This window comes from Hemitrygon akajei, chromosome 1, assembly GCF_048418815.1.
Source record: "Hemitrygon akajei chromosome 1, sHemAka1.3, whole genome shotgun sequence".
NCBI classification, from domain to species: Eukaryota; Metazoa; Chordata; class Chondrichthyes; order Myliobatiformes; family Dasyatidae; genus Hemitrygon; species Hemitrygon akajei.
In genome coordinates this window covers 5,380,474-5,403,505 of record NC_133124.1, presented here as the reverse complement: position 1 = coordinate 5,403,505, position 23,032 = coordinate 5,380,474, and the positions used below count along the sequence as shown (strand labels likewise).

The following is a 23,032-nucleotide window of genomic DNA, read 5'->3' as shown; positions in this document are numbered from 1 at the left end:
AAGTCCACAATCAGCTCTTTCGTCTTACTGATGTTGAGTGCCAGGTTGTTGCTGTGTCACCACTCCACTAGTTGGCATATCTCACTCCTGTACGCCCTCTCGTCACCACCTGAGATTCTGCCAACAATGTTTGTATTGTCAGCAAATTTATAAATGGTATTTGAGCTACACCTAGCCACACAGTGATGTGTATACAGAGAGTAGAGCAGTGGGGGCTAAGCACACACCCCTGAGGTGCACCAGTGTTGATCGTCAGCAAGGAGGAGATGTTATCACCAATCCGCACAGATTGTGGTCTTCCAGTTAGGAAGTCGAGGATCCATTCTTCACATAATGCACATATCATCACAAGACCTTGTTGGACATTGATAATGCAGCAGACTGCAAGTCCAGTTCATTGGTGAGATGGGGGGAGGGGGGCAGTTGTGTGGCCTCAGTTGTTCCATGCATCACAGCCTCATGCCATGGGGTCACTTGTTGTAGCCATCAAGGGGAGGAGATGCCAGAGGCGGTGTGGGAGAGCGCAGAGGTGTGGCGGATGTGCTGGGTTGGGGGCTTGCCCCCACCGTGGGTACTGCACTCCAGTGTTCACTCGGTGAAAGATAAGCTGGAGTGTGTTTGTCGCAGCTGCACTAACACACAGTGTCTGTGGATCTGCTGCGGGCTTGTCCTTGCAGAAATATGGCTCCAGGACAACATCCCATGCAATATCAATCAACAGACCATAACACTCAGAGACTTATATTATTTTTTGTTTCTAACTGTGGTTTTCTGCTACTGTAATTACGTGTGCTACTGTGTGACGGTTGGTTTTGTATCTTGGCCATGGAGGAACACTTTTTCGTTCTACCTAGGGAGGTAACCCTAGGTAATTTCTAAAGTACGTAAATGTTTGGCGCAGCATTGTGGGCCGAAGGGCCTGTATTGTGCTGTAGGCTTTTTATGTTTCTACATACTTTGATAATAAATGTACTTTAAATCTTTGAACTGTGTTCTTCCTTAAAGATTGTGCATAATTAATGTTAACATGCACAAAATGCCGGAGGAACTCAGCAGGTCAGGCAGCATCTATGGAAAGCAATAAGGATTCAATATTTCTGGCAGAGACCCTTCATTAGGACTTACATGTGACAGGATGGAAGTAAGTATAGTCAAGATAGCTTTGTGACTCAGTAAAATTTTAAAAGCTATGGTAGACAGTTTGTCTCTGGAGATGGAGACAGAGAGATCAAGAAAGGGGAGAGAACAGTCAGAAACAGACCGAGTGAGTTTAAGGGTAGGGTGAAAGTTGGAGGCAAAGTTGAGGGAATTGATGGAGGTTGTGATCAGAGTAGTGCAGAAAGAATTGGGAAAACCACTTAGCCATGAAAAGTCAGGCATAGGGCCATGAATAATTCATGTTCTTATTTCTTGTGAATGTAGCTTCTCGGATTCTAATATACTTGTGATGCTGCAGCAAAAAAAGCTTTTCATTACACCTGTGCATTCTTGTACTTGTGTGTCTAACAATAAACTCAACTCTAATAAATTCCAATCACAGTTCCTCAGTAAATCAAGCAGACCATGCAGGAAAACCCGAACATCATTCAGGCATGGCATGGCCAAGTAACATTGGTACCATAAAAGGGACAGGCTATGATTACCTTCAACAAGTGAAAGTCTATCCACCTTGTCTTTGATGTACAATGACATTACTGTTGTCAAGTTTTCCATTGTTGATATCCCCTAGGCTGCCATTGACCAGAAATTCTCCTGGATTTGCCACATAATTATTGTGGTTACAGGAACAGGTTAGAGGCTGATGACTCATCTCCATCACAGGCAAAGTTTTCCGTACCACTATACTCAGCACTGGCACAGGAAAGTAGCATCCATCATCCATCCCATCATCTTTTCTCACTGCTGCCATCAGGAAAGAGGTAAAAGAGCCTCAGGAGCCACATCACCAGGTTCAGGAACAGTTATTACCCCTCAACCATCTGACTTTTGAACCAGAGTATAACTTCACTTACTCTGTTCCCACAGCCTATGGACTCACACTTCATCTCACATTCTCGATGTTTATTACTTATTTACTTTTTTTTGTTTCTTAGTACTTACTGTGAATGCCCACAAGAAAATGAATTTCAGGGTTGTATATGGTGACCTATATGTACTCTAATAATAAATTCACTTTGAACTTTGACTTCTGATATGCCAAAGCATTTACAACAGGGATTCCCAACCTCTTTTTATGCCATGGATCCCTACCATTAACCGAGGTGTCTATGGACCCCGGGTTGCAAACCCTTGCCTTACACCCTACAAGACACATCAGCCATGACAGAATACCCTGGGCTGTTCTGGATGACTATATCTCCAACAGCACTGAGGCACAGCGGTTAATGTAATGCTGTTTCATCACCTGCGATCATCAATCGAGGTCTCAGTTCCTCCCGCTGCCTTTAAGGAGTGTATATGCTCTCCCCGTGACTGCCTGTGTTTCCTCCGGATGCTCCGGTTTCCTCCCACATTACAAAGACATTGGTTAGGTTAGTGAGTGTGGACATGCTATGTTGGCGCCAGAGGCATGGTGACACACGCGGGCTGCTCCAAGCACACCCTTGCTGATTTGATTTGATGCAAATAATGCATTTCACTATGTGCTTTGATGTACGTGTGACAAATAAAGCTAATCTGGTTACTGGAACAGATCAAAGGCTGGGTAACCTGTGGTGGTTGACTCATTTCTGATACCCTAAAGTCTTTAAGCCATCTACAAGACGCATGAGCCATAATAAGATACTCTAGGCTTCTCTGGATGAGTACAGCTCCATCAACACTCAAGGGACTCGGTATGATTGAGCCAAAGCAACCCATGCATCACCCTAGCATTCAGTCCCTCCCACCATGCTTGCAGATGCCAACCATCGATCAAGTGCATTGCATTTACACAGGGTACTTTCCAAACACATGACCTCTGTCATTGAGGACAAGCAAGTATGTGGCTCTCTTCCTTAGCAACACAATCCAAGCTTGAAATTATACTGCCATTCCTTCAGAGTGGTTAGTGCAATGCTATTACAGCTCAGAGCATCAGAGTTTGGAGTTTAATTCCGGCTCTGTCTATTAGAGATTTGTACGTCCTTCGAGTGAGTGTGCATGGGTCCTCTGGTTTTCTCCTACATTCCAAAGACATACAGGTTAGTAGGTCTTTGTAGGTTAATTGGCAATTGTAAATTGTCCTGTAATAGGCTAAAGTTAAATTGGTGCTTTGCTGCATGGTGTGGCTTGTTGGGTCGGAATGGCCTGTTCTTCTCTGTATCTCAAATAGATACATTAATATATAAGTAAATACATGCATACAAACCACTATCATAACAGTGGTCAGTGCTAGCCTTGCCAGTGGCAGCTACATCCCAAGACATGGATCCGAAAGTTCAATAATGTGGAATACACACTTTAACAAGGACATGAGAGCTTTGCTAAAGAGAGAATGAAATGTCTAAACTCAGTGGCCATTTTACTAGTTACACCTGCTCGTTAATGCAAATAATGGACAGATGTGTTCAAGCTTACAGGAAGGCAACAGTAACTCAAATAATCACATGTTACAACAGTGGTGTGCAGAACAGCATCTCTAAACGCCCAACACTTCAAACCTTGAAGTGGATGGGCGAGAGCAACAGAAAACCAGGAGCAAACACTCAGTAGCTGCCTTATGAAGTTCAGGAGGTACCTAATAAAATATAATGGCTCCCAGGAAGAGAATTTCTAATTATTCTTATAGACTGGAGCAGCAAAATTATTTCTATCTCTTCCCTCAAAAGGAAAAGTGTTTAAAATCACAAAGATTAAGGCACAATAAATAAAAGTACTTTTAAAAAAAAATTTATTTGGACATACAGAACAGGTCCTTCTGGCCCAACCAGCAACCCACTGATTTAATCGTAATCACATAACAATTTACAACAACCAATTAACCTACCAACCAGTACGTCTCTGGACTATGGGAGGAAACTGAAGGACCGGGAGGAAACCCAGACGCTCACGAGAAGGACATACAAACTTCTTACAGACAGTGTTGGAATTAAACTGTGAACTCCAAAGCACTGAGCTGTAACAGTGTGGTACTAATAACTAAACAGACTCAATAACTAGAGTCAGGAAGCAATATTAAGAATGAAACGCTGGAAATACTCAGCAGATAAGGTAGCATTTGCAGAGCAACACACACAAGAGGCTGGAGGAACTCAACAAGTCAGGCAGCATCTACGGAAATAAATAGTCGACGTTTCAGGCCAAAACCCTTCTTCAGCTAGCATTTGTAGCAAGAAGAGTTTCATATTAATAACAGTTAAAGAAAACAGACGCCAGGAAGAAAAATATATTTCAGAATAATTAGAATGATACAGTGTTAGATATGGATGTAATTATGACCTTCAAAACAATAAATAATACAAATTTAAAAGGCTGGGACTAAAGAGCAGGGTGCACAACTGTAGACTATATAACCTATCTAAGAAAAGGAGGTATGCTGGCTTTGGAGAGAGTCCAATGGAGGTTCAAAAGATGATCCCAGTAATGAAAGAGGAAAGTTTAATGGCCCTGGGCCTGTACTCACTGGGCTTTAGAAGAACAAAGTTGGGGGCAGGGTGTCTCATTGAATATTGAAAGGCCTAGATAGAGTGGAAAGGAATCTAGGGCCAGAAGACACACCCTCAGAATAGAAGGACGTCCATTTAGAACACAGATGAAGAGGAATGTCTTTAGCCAAAAGGTGGTGAATCTGTGGAATTTGTTACCACTGACAGGGCAGACTAAGACATTGGGTATCCTTAAAGTGCAGTTTGATAGGTTCTTGATTAGTAAGGGCATCAAAGGTTATGGGGAAAAGGCAGGAGATGGGGGATGACAGGGATAATAAATATGCCATGATGAAATGGTGGAGCAGATTAGATGGGCTGTATAACCTAATTCTGCTCTTAGGTGTCATTAGCTTATCAAAACATCCAAAAATGTCACTGAACAAATTTTAATACCATCACTTTAGCACAATAGATATAAGGAGGAAGATTTTATGGAGAAAACAGTAGTAAGCAAAAAGATTAAGAAATTTAATATCTTAGGGCTAAGGAAGCTGAAGACATAAAAGGAGAAGAAATGGGAGCACGAATAGATCCCAATGAAGAGCCTCAGCCTGAAATGTTGACTGTTTACTCCATTCCATAAACACTGCCTAACTTTTATTTATATTCATTTATTTAGCACATATACATTGAAACATACAGTGAAATGAGTTTGTGTTGATTGCACACCATTGAGCAGATCTACATGAAGCACTGTCACAGGAAAGTGGCATCTATCATCAATGGCCACCACCATCCAGGCCATGCTCTCTTCTTGCTTCTGCTATCAAGAAGCCTTAGGTCCCACACCACCAGGCCAGGCAGCATCTATGGAAAAGGGAAGTCAGACTTCTCTTTTTTAAAAAAAGAGAAACCTCACAAAGGGTTTCAGCCCAAAACATCGATTGTTTTACTCTTTTCCATAGAAGTTACCTTGCCTGCTGAGTTCCTCCAGCATTTTGTGGGAATTGCTTTGATTTCCAGCATTCTCAGATTTTCTCGTTTGTTGTCCGCAACCTAAGGACTCACTTTCAAGAAGTCCTTGGTCTTCTCCACGAGGCAGCTCATACTCTCAGTCCTCTCCCCAGACAGCAGATCGCTAGATCATTCAATTGAATTCCAAATTACACATCACTCCAACAATTTCCAAAACACAATCAAGACAAAAAGAACAAGCAGAAGACATATAGAACATAAAATAATTGAAGAGATTATCTGGAAAAAGTCACCCAAGGAATCATTCACTGGTGCCATCTTTACCCAACAATTATACACAAGATAACTGGGAATAGGGAATAATTTATGTTTTAAACACTACTGCCTATGTTTCTAGAACTAAACTCTGCAAGATGGAAATGAGAACATCATACTAAACTTACTTTTAAACTCATAAAGATCATAAAATGGTAGCTTGGATCAAGAAAGCACAGCAGTCTTGTATCTTTTAGAATTGATTTTAAAGTTCTTTTATTTTGTTTGTAAAACTTTCAATGGTCTGGGACTGGAGTACATCACAGAATCACTTTTGTTTTGTGATCTTGCTCGAGTGCTTCGGTCTTCTTCTACAGTCAATTAAATTTAAACAATCTCCCTTCAAAGATAATTGACAGGCTAACTTTGTTGAACTATGCCCCTAAACCATGGAACTCAATACCTAAAGCTACAAGGGATACAATGTTGGAAAATGCACAGTCATGCACTTTGGTAGTAGAAATAAATGTGCCGACTATTTTCGAACCGGGGAGAAAATCCAGGAATCTGAGATGCAGAGGGTCTTGGAAGAACTTGTGCAGAACACATTGAAGATTAACTTGCAGGTTGAGTACACGGTGGTGAGGAAGGCAAATGCCATGTTAACATTCATTTCAAGAGGTCTAGAATACAAGAGCAAGGATGTGATACTGAGGTTTTATAAGGCACTGGTGAGGCCTCACCTTGAATATTGTGTACAGTTTTGGGCTCCTCATCTTAGAAAAGGGTCCAGAGGAGGTTCAAAGGATGATTCTAGAAATGAAAGGGTTATCTTACAAGGAACATTTGACAGCTCTGGGTCTGAACTCGCTGGTATTCAGAAGGATTGGTGGGGGGGGGGGGGTGTGGAATCTCATTGAAACCTTTCAAATGTTGAAAGGCTTAAATAGAGTAGATGTGAAAAGGATGTTTCCCATGGTGGGGGAGACTAGGACAAGGGGGCACAGCCTCAGGATAGAGGGGCACCCTTTCAAAACAGAGATAGAGAAATTGCTTTAGCCATAGGGTGGTGAATTTGTGGAATTTGTTGCCACAGGCAGCTGAAGAGGCCAGGTCGCTGGGTGTACTTAAGTCAGAGATTGACAGGTTCTTGATTGGACATGGTATCTGTTAGGGGGAGAAGGCCGGGAAATCGGGTTAAGGAGGGGAAAAAGGATCACCAATGGTGGTGCAGACTCAATGGGCCAAATGGCCTAATTCTGCTCCTATGTCTTATGGTTTTAAAAGGTACAGGAGCAAAATTAAGCAACATGGCCCATCGAGTCTGCTCAGCCGATTCATCATGGCTGATGAACCGTTCTTAACCCCACTCTCCTGCCTTCTCCCCGTAATCTTTGATGCCCTTACTAATCAAGAACCTGTCTCTCACCACTTTAAATATGTGTAATGATTTGGCCTCCACAGCCATCTGTGGCAATGAATTCCACAGATTCACCACTCTCAGGCTAAAGAAATTCCTCACCTTGGTTCTAAATGGATGGCTCTCTTTTCTAATGCTGCATCCTCTAGTCCTAGACTCCCCCACTTATAGGAAACAGCCTCTCCACATCTAAACACGAGGAAATCTGTAGATGCTGGAAATTCAAGCAACACACACAAAATGCTGGTAGAACACAACAGGCCAGGCAGCGTCTATAGGAAGAAGTACAGTCGACATTTTGGGCCGAGACACGTCGTCTGTACTTCCTATAGGTGCTGCCTGGCCTGCTGCGTTCAAGCAGCATTTTGTGTGTGTCTCCACATCCATTCTATCCAGGCCTTTCAGTGTTCGATAGGTTTCAATGAGATCCTCCATTATTCTTCTAAATGCTGGGAGTACAGATGCAGAGCATTCAAACAGTCCTCATACGTTAACCTTAACATACTGCATAGAGAGAGTTTAAAACAAAAATAATTTTGAAAATATGATACTTTGTGGCTAGGATCGGATGTATATCAGCAAGCATGGAGTGAGGTATGAGCATGCAATAGTTAGGACTGGGCGAGTTCATGATATGCTGGTTACAGGTTGGTCAATGTTAGGAATATAGGCATGTATCAGCAGATGGGCACTTAGGTGAGAAATTAGTGTCTTTGAAGTGAAAATAAGAGGTCTGAAGTTTAGCACAAACACTCTGTTTGATCAAGCTGAACTACAATTACCCCACACAAACACAAGATTTTTATTTAATTTGAGGCCTCCGTTAGTCAGGGTTGACCATGGCTGTTGCGTCCCAGTTTACATGCTATCCAAGCCAGGGCAGTACAATAGAGAGCAAGTCAATGTCCATGTAGTAATTAATTGTATGTAATTAGTTTTGCTACAACAAGTGTATGGGACATTGGAAAAAAGTTGAATTTCCCCATGGGGATGAATAAAGTATCTATCTATCTATCTATCTATCTAGTAGGCTCCCCGTCTTCAAGCAGCTGATAAATATAAAGGGGGCACCAGCAACACCACAGGAGTTGCCAGTCGGCATTGAACTCATAGGACTGCCTTAGGGACTCCACCTCCAGGAGATTTGAGATCAGTTTTCCTTCTCCTAGATGAGATGCCAACCAGGGTTGACAAGCCCCATCTGCCTGAAGCGACTGATTTTAAGAGCCCTGTAACTCGCCTTTGAACCTTGTCCTATCAGTAGAAATAGTTCCATTGATCAACTAAACCACACATGAAGTCTAGGAGCTGGACTTGTTAGAAGCTATTTGAGACACACGTCATTGGGAGTATTTAAATAGGTAGAGGGAGCTATTTCTCCCCCCCCCCCCCCATACAAGAGGCAGACAATTAACTTTAGTTTTTTTTGTCATGGGTAAATCTAATATTGAATAAATTTTAGTATTGTTATTTAGTGAGATGAAGAATACAGTTCTTTCTCATGTGCAACAACTCTGAAATGACAAATTCCTCGACTTTTTCCGTCATACAAAAAAGCAGCTGTGCACTCTGGGCAGTGTAGCTCATATCTGTATTTTCATAATGCTGTCAAGTTTCATAAAGCTTGATTACCAGTTTAACACGGCTCATTCACAGATTTCAACGATCAGCTAAACAAGCAAACACTCTTTCAAACAACTCTGGAATGTGACCTAAGTAATGCCATTGAACAGGTAAGAACTTGCAAACATATTAATAACCCATTTCCTGGAACAATGTAAACACATTGAATGTCTTGTAGCATGTTAGATAAAGGAAAGAAAGGACAAGGTTAAGAGAACAAACACCTCCCCCATACGATGCATACATTCCACACAAAGCAAATTGAAGCCGTTTGCCTAGTCATTACAGAACCCTGTCCACTCACGGGCAAGGCTGGGCAAAACAAAGGGACAAAGAGTTTGTTTTCCATGCACTACCGGGTTATTCGCACTTCGTTAGCAAAGATTGTACTGTCAATTACTGTTTCATTACTTTTCTTTTAGACTGTCACAACTGTTCTATTGTTTAATCTATTTATTTCCTAATCTCTATTTTCTTTAATGCCTTCACTAATTACTTTTCGTTTTTTCAAGACTGTCGCAGCTGCTGTTGTTTACTCGCTTTTCTAAACTTTCCCTTTCTTTAAACCATACATGTTGTTATTAATGATTTTGTTTACGTATGAAGATTGTGCTGATCTCACACCAGCTCCCTCCCCATTTACAAGGTTTGGCTACTGGAGAATAACAAATGCACACCGGCCAAACTCGAACCCAACCCTTTGCAGTCAACAAGTCCCAGCATTGATGATTGATGCTGCTGCTGAACTTAAGTCACCGACAACACGGCAAGTGGGCTGTCGCTTCTGAAAACCCATTCGAGCTCAGCTCTTGAAAGAAACTGAAAGAATAATTCTGTGTCTATGCAAATTCATATTACTAAAAATAAATAAACAGTCAAAACTTCTGAGAAATCGGATTTTCTCTGGGCCAACAGGGGCATTCCACTTTCCCAGCAGGAGCAGACTTAACTTTAATCAATTTGTGGGAAAACACAGTTTTATGCAAACGGAAACAAGCTCAGGTAATTCTGTTACTCAGTGGCTGGCAATAGATTTCTGAATGGATATTGAACTCTACTTCCTCCCCCCCCTTTAGTTGTATAAATTTTACTGTAAACCAGTTTTTAAATTATTCTAATTCATACACTTTAATATGTACTGCTGCCAGCAAACATCAAATGCCAGTGAAAATAGTAATTTATAGTAATAGAAAATTACTAATAGAAAATAGTAATAGGAGTTTAATGCTGAGAAGTGTGAGGTTCTACATTTTGGCAGGAATAATCCAAATAGAACATACAGGGTAAATGGTAGGGCATTGAGGAATGCAGTGGAACAGAGAGATCTAGGAATAATGGTGCACAGTTCCCTGAAGGTGGAGTCTCATGTAGATAGGGTGGTGAAGAAGGCTTTTGGAAAGTTGGCCTTTATAAATCAGAGCATTGAGTACAGAAGTTGGGATGTAATGTTAAAATTGTACAAGGCATTGGTAAGGCCAAATTTGGAATATAGTGTACAGTTCTGGTCACCGAATTATAGGAAAGATATCAATAAATTAGAGAGAGTGCAGAGACGATTTACTAGGATGTTACCTGGGTTTCAGCACTTAAGTTACAGAGAAAGGTTGAACAAGTTAGGTCTCTATTCATTGGAGCTTAGAAGGTTGAGGGGGGATTTGATCGAGGTATTTAAAATGTTGAGAGGGATAGATAGAGTTGACGTGAATAGGCTGTTTCCATTGAGAGTAGGGGAGATTCAAACGAGAGGACATGATTTGAGAGTTAGGGGGCAAAAGTTTAAGGGAAACACGAGGGGGTATTTCTTTACTCAGAGAGTGATAGCTATGTGGAATGAGCTTCCTGTAGAAGTAGTAGAGGCCAGTTCAGTTGTGTCATTTAAGGTAAAATCGGATAGGTATATGGACAGGAAAGGAGTGGAGGGTTATGGGTTGAGTGCGGGTAGGTGGGACTAGGAGAGATTAAGAGTTCGGCACGGACTAGGAGGGCTGAGATGGCCTGTTTCCGTGCTGTGATTGTTATATGGTTATAATGAATAGTTTGCACAAGAGCCCTGTATCTGCCAGAAACCCTTCTCAGCCCGGACCTTTTGTGGATCTGACCGAGACAGGAATGGGTGAAGAATCCCAGCCTTACACACATCACAATATTTATGCCAAACACACTAGCCTTGGTGATTTCCTTATTTCTACTGAAAACACCTGTCCCCTGTGGATGGAATGCACCAGCAACTTCCTTTGCAAATAAATTAATGTAAGTTATTAAAGTAGGCTACATCATACAAGAAGCAAATAAATCTGTTGTTCAACTGCAATACTTTATTTGACATTAATTCCTGGAGAACAGGAACAACGAAATACTCCGTTACGAAGTAAACACCTTATTTTATTGTAGCGAAATTTAAGTGGCTATTAAATAACAACGAACTTGAACCCTACTTTGCCACGAAACCAGGTCCGAAAGCTAGTGGGAAAAAGACACGTCCTGTAAACAGTTCGCGGAATTCCTGATGTAGTTGGCGGTTCTAGAGTTCTTGGAATGCGGATTTGGCTCGGCTGGTATCCAGTCCACTTTACTGAGAAACGATTTTTGGAGGGGGTGCGGGATTCAAATGTCTGCGGAAAAGACCCGTCCAAAAAGTAACGAGGGAGTCCAAAAAGATCAAGGTCAGCGTTGGTCAACGACCTTGCGGGTGTCCGTCAGTTTAAACAAGCACCAGACGGCGCGCCTTTCCGCTGTAAACACCGAGCATGTAGCTCATTGAAAAAATATACAAGCAGTCAGTATCGTAAAAGATTGGTTTGCATTGTTTTCGTTGAAATATAATTGAACTGGTGCAAGGATGAAATCCCAAAATCCTTATCAATCTCCTTGTGAATACCGCACAGTGCTTTAAGACAGATTATTGTTCTGAAAAACTATTCATTCACTTCTCACCGATTTTCAGCGGCTGTGGATTCTTTTGTGTTTTAATGTTCCTCTCCCACGGTTCAGAGGAAGAGACAACTCTTCCCCGTGTTGTGTTTTACATCGGGATCTTCTCCACGTACAGTGACGAGTAGTGCCGGTCGATCCGGAGGCGCCTCACCGCCTCTTTGATCAGGTTGCCCGAGGAGAGGAGTTGTTCCAGCTTCTGCTGGGCGCTGGCCTCGGAGCCGGGCCGCGCCATCCGCCCTTTGCCGTTACCGGCCGACGACGAGGAGGAGGAGGAGGCCGGGTCGCGGATCCGCGCCGGCACTTGGTAAGGCTTGTTGCGGCTCGGAGCCTTCAGCCGGTCGATGCAGTAGAAGCCGCACTTGGCCTGGCCCCGCGGCGCAGGCTGCTGCTGCTGCTGCTGCTGCTGCTCGTACGGCGGCGGCTGCTGATGATGAATGATCTGCATCGGCTGCTGCTGCTGCTTGGCGGCCCCGCCGCCGGGCACCCGCTGCAACTGCAGCGTCTCGCCGATCTTCGCCACCAGAGCGTCGATCTCGTTCGGGTCGACCGTGACGGCCTGCTCCAGCAGGAGGAAGCCCTCCCCTCGCCTCGGCATCTTTTGTTCCCCCTGCTCCTGTCTACGACTTGGTCGCCTCTCCCGCCAGCAGCCCGGGCACATCAGCTCGCACGCCAGCACATTTCGCGTCAGTTGAAGCGGAATTCAGCCCGAAAGGAACGAGTGGGAGCGGGGGAGAGGACGCAGCGCTGAGGGGAAGGGTGCGCACAGCGACTGAGGCGACGGCCGCCGGCCCCCGACTCCCGCTTGTCAACAAAGGGTGACGTCACCGCGGGACCGCCCACCGCCGGGCGCAGCCGCCAATCAGTCCTTACAACTTCGCCAGCGGGCTCGGGTAAACAGCAGGGTATTTATATATTTCCAGCCCCCACTTTTAGGTGGGTAGGTGGAGAAAGGGTTGGGTGTCACGTGCAATGCGAACCTTTCTCTCTCTCTCGCCCCCCCCCACTTACCCCGCTCTCCATGAGGTGTGGGGGGTTGCCCAGTGGGCCCGCCCTCGCGGGGAAGAATGAATGGCGCGTGACGTCACCGGAATGGTCGCCGGTGACTGGAAAGGGAGGGGGAGGGGCGCGCGTTGCCGCTCGGCCAATGGACGGCCAGTGTTTGTGTTTTTGAAGCCCGGCCGTTGGCGACCGCACGTGGATGCACTGCCTTATATGGAAGGAAGTCGCATTTACTGCGAATGCACTTAGAACGAACTGCAAAATAAATTGTGCAAAAAAAGGAAATAACAATTAGTGTTCATTGTCCGTTCACAAACCTGATGGCGGATATTAGAAGCTATTCCAGATGGTAACAATAAAAGGAATCAGAAGTCTTTTCACTGCCTTATTTGACGTGAAATTTGTTGTTTTGCGAAACATAATTTTACAAACTACAAAATAAATAGTGCAAAATAAGGAAATAAGAAGGTAATATTCATGATCAGAATTCCAATTCTGTTGGGATAGAATCTGTTTCTCAATCACCGAGTGTGGGTCTTAAGGCCCCTGATACGGTAATACATGAAGTTATTTTCACTGAACAACACACAAAATGCTGGACGAACTCAGCAGGGCGGGCAGCATCAATGGAAAACAGTACAGTCGACGTTTTGGGCCGAGACCCTTCAGCAGGGCTGTCTAATTTTCACTAACTTAATGTGAAATTTGTTGTTTTGCTGCAGTAGTAAAGTACAAAGATACTATCATTTACAAAATATGTAAATAGCGCCAAAAAAAGAATAACGAGTTCATTCATGAGTCAAAAGTGTAACTTCACGGTAAGCAGATAGCAAGTTTATTTTTCTTCATTGTTCCTGTAATTGGCCTACGTATCTCACAAATAACTCAAAACGAAAGTAGGAATTGATAGTTGTCAATAAAATAATCTACCCAGATAAACAAGTCAGAGGTCGTTAGTCATAAAAAGCATTTTCGGTTCCTGTCAGTTTTTCGAATGAGCTGTGACCTTCGAAACCTCAAGGTAACCAAAGCGATCTACCACAAACAAAATAGAAATTCTGTTGTAATCCTGCCACCCACCACATTGTTCAGTCGGGTTTAATATAACTGGCATATGTCAGGAAACGTCGTTTTGCAGCAGCAGTACAGTGCAATACATAATCAAAAAAAACTATCAATTACAATGAGAAAGATTAATTAAATTAAATAAATAGTGCAAAAAGGTGAAGTAGTGTACATGGTTTATTGGCCATTCAGAAATGTGAAGGTGGAGGGGAAGGAACTGTTGTTAATTTTTGGATGTGGGTGTTCATGTTCCTATACTTCCTCTGTGATGGTAGTAACGAGAAGATGCCTTTAATAAACAAGAGATTCTGCAGATGCTGGAAGTCTAGAGCAATACACAAAGTGCTGAAGTAGGTTCGGCAGCATCAATGGAGGGAAATAAGGAGTCGATGTTTCAGGCTGAGACCCTTCAGCTCATTCAGATGCCTTTAGTATCCATTTGAGAAATCAAATGAGTTTGCTTTTAATACTTCTCCACCACAGATGTTCCTTAGATGTCAGGCTGGATTTTTGATCTTAACCCTTTAGAGTACAGCTTGAATGCGCAACCTTCTGCCTCAGAAGCATAATTAGAGTTTCAAGATTGTTTATTATCATTTGCAGTACACGAGTATAAAGGAGAACAAAATAGTTCTCCTATATCCTACTCCAGATTCGATGCAGCACAAAAAACAATAAAATAAAGAATACAAGAATTATTATAAAATACAATAAATATAAATACAAAAAATAACATATGCATAGATTAATTGTATGGCCATAATGTACAGGAGTGTCTGTACATTGAGTGACTCTGACAGAGAAATTATCAATTTGTACATAAAGTGATTCTGACAGGAAGTGGTGTTTGGGGGTGTGTTAGTGGGTGGAGATGTTGATCTGCCTTACTGCTTTGGGAAAGTAACTGTTTTTGAGTCTGGTGGTCCTGACGCGGATGCTGTGTAGCCTCCTCCCTGATGGGAGTGAGACAAACAGTCCATGAGCAGGGTGGGTGGAATCCTGCTTCATGTTGTCAGCCCTTTTCCAGCACCTTTCTCTATATATGCCCTCGATGACGGGTAGGTTAGTGCCAGTGATGCACTGGGCAGTTCTGACTACCTGTTGTAGAGTCTTCTTGTCCGCCACAGTGCAGTTTCCGTTTCGAGCAGTGAAACAGCATGTTAGGATGCCCTCTTCTGCACATCTGTAGAATGAAGATGTGCATAGTCCAACATTTTCATGACAGGAAATGTGACTTTTCGTAGAAAATGAACAATGGAGAAAGAAGCTTCTGGAATGAAAGTGTTACTGTATGAGGACCAATTGATGGCTCTGGGCCTCATGGAATTCAGAAAAGTGACTGGGAATCTCATTTAAAACCTATCGAATATTGAAAGGCTTTGATACAGTGGAAGTGGAGAAGATGTTTCCAATAGTGGGGGAGTCTAAGACCAGAGGTCACAGCCTGAGAATAGAGGGACATCCATTTAGAGCGTAGATAAGGAGAAATTTCTTTAGCTAGAGTGTGGTGAATCTGTGGAACCCATTGCTACAGGCGGCATTGGAGGCCAAGTCATTGGGTGTATTTAAGGCAAAGGTTGGTGGGTTCTTGATTGGTCAGGGCTTGAAGGATATGGGGAGAAGGCAGGAGATTGGGGCTGAGAGGGAAATTTGATCAGCCATGATGAAACGACAGAGAGGACACAAAGGGCCTAATGTCCTAATTCTGCTCCTATGTCTTATGGTCTAAGCATGGTGTGAACCCCAAGATCCTGAAAGAGTGCGTTGAACTGTTGTGTGGAGTTCTCCGCATTTTCAGCCTGGGAAGGGTCTGACTGTGTGGAAAACATCATGTGCGGTCCCAATACTGAAAGTCTCGAAATGGCCACCATCCAGTGGCCCTAACCTCACACATTATGAAGACCCCAGAGAGGCTGGTCCTGGTCAGATCAGCCCTCGATCCCCTGCAGTTTGCCCACCAGGAGCACACTGGAGTCGATGATGCTGCCGTCTGCCTGCTGAACAGAGCCCACTCCTGTTTGGATAAGCAGGGCAGCACAGTGAGAATCATGATGTTTGATTTCTCAAGTGCCTTCAGTACCATACAACCCTCATCGCTGGGGAAAAAGCTCTGTTCAATGCAGGTTGGCACTTCCATTGTGTCCTGGATAATAGACTACCTGACCACAGTTGGTGTGGCTTCAGAGCTGTGTGTCAGACATGGCGATAAGCAGCACTGGGGCCCCACAGGGGACTGTACTGACTCCCTTCCTGTTTACCCTGTATACCCCGGACTTCAGATACAACACTGAGTCATGTCATCTACAGAAAATCTCTGATGGCTCAGCAATAGTCGGGTGTATAAAGGGGGGGGGGGCAGTAGGGTGAATACAGGGCCCTGGAGGACTTTGTCAATTGGTGCAAGCTGAATCATCTACAGCTCAACATCAGTAACAAAGCAGATGGTGATGGACTTCAGGAAGACTAACCCTGGCTTGGTTCCTGTTACTATTGATGGTGAGGACCTACAAGTACCTGGGGGTGCACATGGATGTCAGACTTGAGTGGAGCACCAACACAGAGGCTGTGTACAAGAAGGGCCAGAGTCACCTCTACTTCCTGAGGAGATTGAGGTCCTTTGGAGTGTGCAGGCCTCTCCTTCACATGTTCTGCCAGTCTGTTGTTGCCAATCTTCTATGCAGTGGTGTGCTGCGGGTGATGCCATCAGGCTCAATAAGCTGATGAGAAAGGCTGGGTCTGTTATAAGAGTCAAACATGGGAGCAGAATTAGGCAATTTAGCCCATTGGTCATGACTGATTTATTACCCCTCTCAACATCATTCTCCTGCCTTCTCCATGTAACCTTTGACACTTTTTCTAATCAAGAAACTTTCAGCCTCTGCTTTAAATATACCCAATGACTTGGCCGCCGCAGACAGCTGTGGTAATGAATTCCACAAGTTTGCCACCCTCTGGATAAAGAAATTCCTCCTCATCTCTGTTCCAAGGGGGTGCCCAAGACTCTCTCCGTAGTTGGAAACATCCTCTTCATGTCCAACTCGGCAGGTCTGATAGCATCTATGGAGAGGAATAAACAGTCGATATTTCAGATCAAGACCTTTCTTCTGGACCACGTCCACTCTTTCTAAGCCTGTTAATATTCGCTAGGTTTCAATGAGATTCCTCCCCTTTCTGCAAACCTCCAGCGAGTACAGACCCAGAGCCTTCAAATGCCCCTCATACTTTAACCCTTTCATTCTCGGAATCATTCTTATGAACCTCCTCTGGAATCACTCCAATGCCAGAACATCTTTTCTTAGATAAGGGGCCCAAAATTGCTCACAATACTTCAAGTGTGGTCTGACCAATACCCCATAGAGTCTCAGCATTAAATCCTAGCTTTTATGTTCTAGTCCTCTCGAAATGAATTTGAGTTGCCAGAAGAAAAGTTGTATTCTGACTTCCTATAGGCCAAGCAATGCCAAGGAAATAATTAGAAAAAAAGCAATTTGAAACAACAATGGAGAAAAGCTCTTCACACTTGGCAGTTCATTCAGTCAATGAACAGCTGGAACTGTGTAGACTTCATGTATCACACAGCAACAGTCTCAAACAGGACTGCTTTTGAACAAAGGTATTAATTAACAGTCGGCACACTGACATGCAAATTAATACCGTCTCAGACCTTTGGACGAAGAGTCAGGTTCAGCCACATGCTGATAACGGAAAATGCTGTCAAACTGCAAACTTGTAATTGGTGAGATTTATAAAGATAAAGATAAATTTTATTTGTCACATTTACATCAAAACATCAAAACATACAGTGAAATGCAATGGTTGTTTCTATAGATGTGTGGTAGAGATTATATTACCAAGAAAGCACGGCAGCACTTCTACTCCCTTAGGAGTCTGTGAAGATTCACCATACCATCTAAAACTTTGACAAACTTCTGCTGATGTATAGTGAAGAGTATATTGACTGGTTGCGTCACAGTCAGTGTTTGAATGAAAAACACTGAAGTGTTTGAATGAAAAACTACAAAAAGTAGTGTTTATGGCCCAGTCCATCACCGGTAAAGCCCTCCCCACCACTGAGCACACCTAATGAAGCATTGTAGACAATAGACAATAGGTGCAGTAGTAGACCATTCGGCCCTTCGAGCCTGCACTGCCATTCTGAGATCATGGCTGATCATCTACTATCAATACCCAGTTCCTGCCTTGTCCCCATATCCCTTGATTCCCCTATCCATAAGATACCTATCTAGCTCCTTCTTGAAAGCATCCAGAGAATTGGCCTCCACTGCCTTCCGAGGCAGTGCATTCCAGACCCCCACAACTCTCTGGGAGAAGAAGTTTTTCCTCAACTCTGTCCTAAATGACCTACCCCTTATTCTCAAACCATGCCCTCTGGTACTGGACTCTCCCAGCATCTGGAACATATTTCCTGCCTCTATCTTGTCCAATCCCTTAATAATCTTATATGTTTCAATCAGATCCCCTCTCAATCTCCTTAATTCCAGCATGTACAAGCCCAGTCTCTCTAACCTCTCTGCGTAAGACAGTCTGGACATCTCAGGAATTAACCTTGTGAATCTACGCTGCACTTCCCCTACAGCCAGGATGTCCTTCCTTAACCCTGGAGACCAAAACTGTACACAATACTCCAGGTGTGGTCTCACCAGGACTCTGTACAAATGCAAGAGGATTTCCATGCTCTTGTACTCAATTCCCTTTGTAATAAAGGCCAACATTCCATTAGCCTTCTTCACTGCCTGCTGCACTTGCTCATTCACCTTCAGTGACTGATGAACAAGGACTCCTAGATCTCTTTGTATTTCTCCCTTCCCTAACTCTACACCGTTCAGATAATAATCTGCCTTCCTGTTCTTACTCCCAAAGTGGATAACCTCACACTTATTCACATTAAACGCCATCTGCCAAGTATCTGCCCACTCACCCAGCCTATCCAAATCACCCTGAATTCTCCTAACATCCTCATCACATGTCACACTGCCACCCAGCTTAGTATCATCAGCAAACTTGCTGATGTTATTCTCAATGCCTTCATCTAAATCGTTGATGTAAATCGTAAACAGCTGTGGTCCCAATACCGAGCCCTGTGGCACCCCACTAGTCACCACCTGCCATTCCGAGAAACACCCATTCACCGCTACCCTTTGCTTTCTATCTGCCAACCAGTTTTCTATCCATGTCAATATCTTCCCCCCAATGCCATGAGCTCTGATTTTACCCACCAATCTCCTATGTGGGACCTTATCAAATGCCTTCTGAAAATCGAGGTACACTACATCCACTGGATCTCCCTTGTCTAACTTCCTGGTTACATCCTCGAAAAACTCCAATAGATTAGTCAAGCATGATTTGCCCTTGGTAAATCCATGCTGGCTCGGCCCAATCCTATCACTGCTATCTAGATATGCCACTATTTCATCTTTAATAATGGACTCTAGCACCTTCCCCACTACTGATGTTAGGCTGACAGGATGATAGTTCTCTGTTTTCTCCCTCCCTCCTTTCTTAAAAAGTGGGATAACATTAGCCATTCTCCAATCCTCAGGAACTGATCCTGAATCTAAGGAACATTGGAAAATGATTACCAATGCATCCACAATTTCCAGAGCCACCTCCCTTAGTACCCTAGGATGCAGACCATCTGGAGCTGGGGATTTGTTAGCCTTCAGTCCCATCAGTCTACTCATCTCTGTTTCCTTCCTAATGTCAATCTGTTTCATTTCCTCTGTTACCCTATGTCCTTGGCCCATCCATACATCTGGGAGATTGCTTGTGTCTTCTCTAGTGAAGACAGATCTAAAGTACTTATTAAATTCTTCTGCCATTTCTCTGTTTCCCATAACAATTTCACCCAATTCATTCTTCAAGGGCCCAACATTGTTCTTAAATATCTTCTTTCTCTTCACATACCTAAAAAAGCTTTTGCTATCCTCCTTTATATTCCTGGCTAGCTTGCGTTTGTACCTCATTTTTTCTCCCCGTATTGCCTTTTTAGTTAAGTTCTGTTGTTCCTTAAAAATTTCCCAAACATCTGTCTTCCCACTCGCCTTAGCTCTGTCATACTTCTTCTTTTTAATGCTATGACTTCCTTTGTCAACCACTGTGGCCCCTTTCCCCTCTTTGAATCCTTCCTTCACCGGGGGATGAACTGATTTTGCACCTTGTGCATTATTCCCAAGGATACCTGCCATTGCTGTTCCACTGTCTTTTCTGCTAGGATATCCATCCATTTAACTTTGGCCAGCTTCTCCCTCATGGCTCCATAGTCTCCTTTGTTCAACTGCAACACTGACACCTCCGATCTGCCCTTATCCTTCTCAACTGTTGTCACAGGAAAGCAGCATCCATCATCAGGGACTTCACATCGCCCAGGTCATGCTCTCTTCTCACTACTGCCATTGGGAAGAAGGCAGAGGAGCCTCAAGCCTCAAACCACCAGGTTTAAAAACTGTTATTACTCCTCATATCAGGTTCTTGAACCAGAGAGGAAAACTTCACTCAACTTCACTTGCCCCATCATCAAAATGTTCCCATAACCTATGGACTTACTTTCAAGGACTCTTCATCTCATGTTCTCGATGTTTATTACTTAGTTATTTATTATTATTCTTTCTTTCTTTTTGTTTTGCACAGTTTGTTGTCTTTTCACTCCGGTTGATTGCCCAAGTTGGTGTAGTCTTTCACTGATTCTGTTACGGTTATTAGTCCATGGAGTTATTGAGTATGTCCACAAGAAAATGAATCTCGGGGTTGTATATGGTGACATATATGTACTTCGATAATAAATTTACTTTGAACTCAACAGGTCAACCCGCAAGTGTCGTCATGCTTCCATGTGCCAGCATAGCATACCCACAACTCACAAACCCTCACCCATACCTCTTTGGAGTGGAAACTGGAGAACCCGCAGGAAGCCCACGTGGTCAGGGGCAGAATGCACAAACTCCTTACAGATAGCAGTGGGAATTGAACCCCAATCGGTGATCGCTGGCACCATGAAGTGATGCTACCGTACCGCCCTGTACAGATGTTAGGGCAAATTGAGTGCTGAGAGCAACATTCAGATAGTGAGCGCAGCAAACCGCCATCCAGCATTTTCTGTCTGTTAACCTGGATTTCCAGCATCTGCAGAATCTCTTCAGTGGCGAGGCTTGGATCTGAAGTGTACATTATTTATAATCCGGATATTTTCAAAGACATCGATGTTGAAAAAGGAACATTCGATATCATGACCACATTGAATTCGAGAAATCCAATCCTGCACGAACACTCCCAAATCCATTTGCACCTCTGATTTTTGAATTTGCTCCTCATTTAGAAAAGAGCCTACACCTTTATTCCACACAAAATGCTGGAGGATCTCAGCATCTCAGGCGGCATCCATGGAAATAAATAAACAGTCGATGTTTTGGCCGAGACTCTTCATCAGGACTGGAAAGGAAGGGAAAAGATGATGGGGAGGAGTACAAGCTGTCGGGTAATAGATGAGATCAGCTGGGGGTAAGATGGGTGAGTGGAGAAAGCTGGGAAGAAGTAAGAAGCTGTGAGGTGATAGGTGGAAAAGGTAAAGGACTGAAGAAGAAGGAATCTGATAGGAGTTAACAGTGAACCAATGGGGAAAAGGAAGGAGGAGGGGCACTAGAGGGACATATGGGAGTGGGAAGTTGGACTGGAATGGTGGCCACTGGGAGATCCTGCCTTTTGTGGTGGATGGAGTGAAGGTGCTCGATGAAGCAGTCCACAATCTGCGAGGGGTCTCACTGCTGTTCGGAAGCCACAAGCATTGCTTTTGATGTTTGGCAGCTCATTATGAATCATCATCATCTTCATTCTGCACCATGTTGTATCGCATGGGCAATCATCGTCTTTGCATGGGCGATGTCTTCACAAGACGGGTGACCCCAGCCATTATCAACAGTCATCAGAGATCATCAGTGTGGCCTCAGAGGTCACATAAGCAGGTTCTGTGATATGCACCAGCTGCTCATACACCCATCCTCCATCTGGTCTCATGGCTACATGTGACCCTGATCGGGGGCGGGGGGCGCTAAGCAGGTGCTACACCTTGCCCAAGGGCGACCTGCAGGCTAGTGACGGAACGAGCATTTCACACCTCCTTTGGTAGAGACGGATTTCCACCCCACCAGCCAAAGTGATATGATTGAGTCAGCAAATCATCAGTTGTGATTCAATTATCAGAGGTTGTACAGAGTCTGCAAATATCCAACTAAACAGAGGGAAAGATAAAAGCAATATAAAAATAAAGCACTGCAGATTCTAGGAATCTGAAAGAAAAACAGGAAATGTGGGATAAATAAACAGTAACCATGTACTGTGTAGGGGTTTTATTAGACTTGACATTGACCTTTGCATGTGAATTGTTTGAGATGATGAGTCACAGAATGTAATCTAGCAATTTAAAATTATCAGTCCTTTGAAATCAAGATACTTTCACAAGGAAATATTTGGTAGTAGATTCTTGGTGAGTAAGTGTTATTGATAGTTTTGTTCTATTACATTGTTTATGGTCAACCTTGTGATTTGGAGGATTGTGTGTCTCAATGACCTGAGAGCTACTGTATGCTGGCTGGAGTCAGGGCTTTATACTTCGGCTCTTGGTAGGGTCATCCATGCCAAACAGGTCAAAGGGTAGAGGCCAGACTAAGAGTTCTCCAGGTTTGGGGGTTCAGCTGAGGACTAATAACAAACAAAAGTTGGGCAGTGACCGACCGATCGGTAACAGCTACCTTTCAATCAGGTTGTGATTTAAAAGGCAGAGCTTTGTGGCAGTTTTTCCAGAGTTTAGCTGCAATCAATTGCTGAGCAGGATTCATTAGGAAGCACGAATAAAAGTAATGCAAGTGCAAGGGAGCGGCTATTTTTGTGAGTGTGCAAGTGTTCAGGGTGTCTTTGGCTCATCAGGCTGAGGCAAGGTCGGACTCGGCAAGGTAAAGCATCCAGTAAGATTCTCGCTTTTGGTGTAAATTTGTTCCTTCCACGTCTGTTAGGACATAGTGAGAATGGCTCCAGGGGCAGTGTTTTGCATTGTGTGTGGGACCACCATTCTCCTGGATAAATACATCCGCATCAGTTATACCGAGCTGCAGGTCCTGAGAGGACATGTTAAGGAAATGGAGCTGCAGCTTGATGACCTTCGACTCACACAGGAGAATGAGGA

General features: G+C 43.7%; 2 protein-coding genes across 4 annotated transcripts in view; one reads left to right on the top strand and one right to left on the bottom strand.

Annotated features, from left to right (window-relative positions):
* LOC140713979 (probable C-mannosyltransferase DPY19L4) overlaps positions 1-23,032 on the top strand; it is a 128,953-nt gene that overhangs the window by 5,249 nt on the left and 100,672 nt on the right. For 2 of the 3 annotated variants that reach the window (XM_073024758.1, XM_073024684.1), the window contains exon 2: positions 8,875-8,951. The exons of the other annotated variant lie outside the window; for it this stretch is intronic. In XM_073024758.1, coding sequence (XP_072880859.1) covers positions 8,938-8,951 — 14 coding nt within the window. In that variant the 5' untranslated portion in view covers positions 8,875-8,937. The remainder of the gene's footprint in view (positions 1-8,874; positions 8,952-23,032) is intronic. 3 annotated transcript variants of the gene reach the window in all.
* On the bottom strand, positions 11,137-12,969 carry gbp (glycogen synthase kinase binding protein). Its single transcript, XM_073024350.1, has one exon. The coding sequence runs from the start codon at positions 12,431-12,433 to the stop codon at positions 11,864-11,866; it is 570 nt and encodes a 189-aa protein (XP_072880451.1). The 5' UTR covers positions 12,434-12,969; the 3' UTR covers positions 11,137-11,863.

Bases quoted from the DNA above. Each gene is read 5' to 3' on its own strand.
- gbp (XM_073024350.1), bottom strand. From the start codon at position 12,433: ATGTGCCCGGGCTGCTGGCGGGAGAGGCGACCAAGTCGTAGACAGGAG.